The following is a 1734-nucleotide window of genomic DNA, read 5'->3' as shown; positions in this document are numbered from 1 at the left end:
GAGTGCGGCGAAGAGGCGGTCACGGCCGACGCTGATTGTCGGCATCGCGAGCAACGGCTGCGGCGCTGTGTTGCTTGCTGGCGGCGGGACACGCGAGCCTGGTAACCTAGCAAGAACGGCGGGGGAGCCCGATGAGGTGAAAGCGCTGAGAGGGGGTTTGGACAGACAGGTGGGCGCGGGGCTCAGGGTTTTATCACATGCAGTGGTCGCACTTTTTTTTATCACGTGCAATGACTATTCTTTTTAACGTGACGTGGCTTAACATGGATGCTGCATTAGGAGTCAGTTTTAGAATAATAACGATAAAGAGTGATGAGTAGCAGCAAGTCTCTGAGTTCTGGAATAGCTACCTAATTTTGATTACACTAGCCATTTAATAAGTACTCCCTCTGTAAACTAATATAAGAGCGTTTAGATCACTACTTTAGTATTCTAAATACTCTTATATTAGTTTACGGAGGGAGTAGAAAACACAAAGCAATTACTAGCATATCACATGATAAAGCGAATGGAGATTGGCCTTCAGGTCCTTTCTGTGGAATTACAAAACTAAGGGCAATTGAGATCAAAAAAATACTAAGGGCAACAAGAATTAATTAAAATCATGTTTCAATCTATCAAAGCATTAATGCCGAGGGCCACGGCCACATTTTCTGTGGAATTTAAGCTTGAGTTGAGAACTTGAGATGGCTAGAAGGGGATACCTTTTGTACCTTTTGCTAAGGCGGAACGCCGAAGGATGCCGGACTGCAGATCAGCAAGGGAAGCAAGCCTGCAGATCAGCAAGGGAAGCAGCCAAGAAGGAGATGGAAGGGGACTGCTCGCTGCTGCATGGGGCTCGCCGGATGGGCAGGGGCGCAGGTCAACGAGACACCGGACACGGGACGCGGCGGCGGGCGGCGGGCGGCGGGATGGATAGGGTTCGACGGGCACGAGACGGCTCCTTTCTTCTTTCGTCTCTTTGCTCAGTCCCCTCGTCCGCTATTTGTTATTGGGCTGACTGGCCAAGGCCCAGCAGAAGGGCTAGAGAGAGTGGGCTGCGCCCCAGGCCAACTTCTTTTTCTAGGCTGGGGAATTTCCTCACGCCCCCAGGCCATGGCCTGGGCTGCCTGGGGCCCATCTCCGCCGTTGAATTACAACACTAGACAATTATTAAAACCATTAAGCTACGCGTGAAGGGCGGTCAACCAACTATGCCACATGGCGCAAGCTGGTTGGCCGTAGTGAGAAATTTTTTGGAATTCTTTTTAGATGAAGGTGTGGATTATTTTTTTTAAATGTATTTTTTTAGATGAAAATGAGGACCTCTGGTATTTTTAAATGGAGGGTTATGCAAAGTGGCACTCGCCAGTAGGCTGTTGTGGTAATTTTTTATTTTTTATTTTTTACTTCTTTTTCAGATAAAGGTGAGGATTTTTTTTGAGATGTGTTTTTAGACGGAGGCAAGGACTCTATGTATTTTTTAAAATAAAAATATGCACACAATTTCCTCTTAAGCGGCGCCACAGGGTGGCGCCCCAACCACTAGTCCCTCAGAAAAATGTACTAACTCCGTAGTATATGCACTCCACGAAATAAAAAACTGCGGCATGAGGAGAATTTAGTCTTCTGGTAGCAAAACCTGAACGCGTATGTTGGAAATATGCCCTAGAGGCAATAATAAAAGTGTTATTATTATATTTCTTTGTTCATGATAATAGTCTTTTATTCATGCTATAACTGTATTATCCGGAA

At 46.2% G+C, this 1734-nt stretch overlaps 1 protein-coding gene across 1 annotated transcript in view; it reads right to left on the bottom strand.

Annotated features, from left to right (window-relative positions):
* Positions 1 to 961, bottom strand: part of LOC119273352 (phenylalanine--tRNA ligase beta subunit, cytoplasmic-like) — a 9899-nt gene extending 8938 nt beyond the window's left edge. The window contains exons 1-2 of the mRNA XM_037554540.1: positions 714 to 961; positions 1 to 106 (exon numbers count right to left, since the gene is read on the bottom strand). The exon at positions 1 to 106 is cut by the window's left edge and continues 10 nt beyond it. Coding sequence (XP_037410437.1) covers positions 1 to 45 — 45 coding nt within the window. The 5' untranslated portion in view covers positions 46 to 106; positions 714 to 961. The remainder of the gene's footprint in view (positions 107 to 713) is intronic.
* Positions 962 to 1734: the final 773 nt, after the last annotated feature.

The sequence above is a fragment of the Triticum dicoccoides genome, chromosome 1A (assembly GCF_002162155.2).
Source record: "Triticum dicoccoides isolate Atlit2015 ecotype Zavitan chromosome 1A, WEW_v2.0, whole genome shotgun sequence".
NCBI lineage: Eukaryota > Viridiplantae > Streptophyta > Magnoliopsida > Poales > Poaceae > Triticum > Triticum dicoccoides.
The sequence above is the reverse complement of the archived record's forward strand: the minus strand, read 5'-3'. Positions and strand labels throughout refer to the sequence as shown.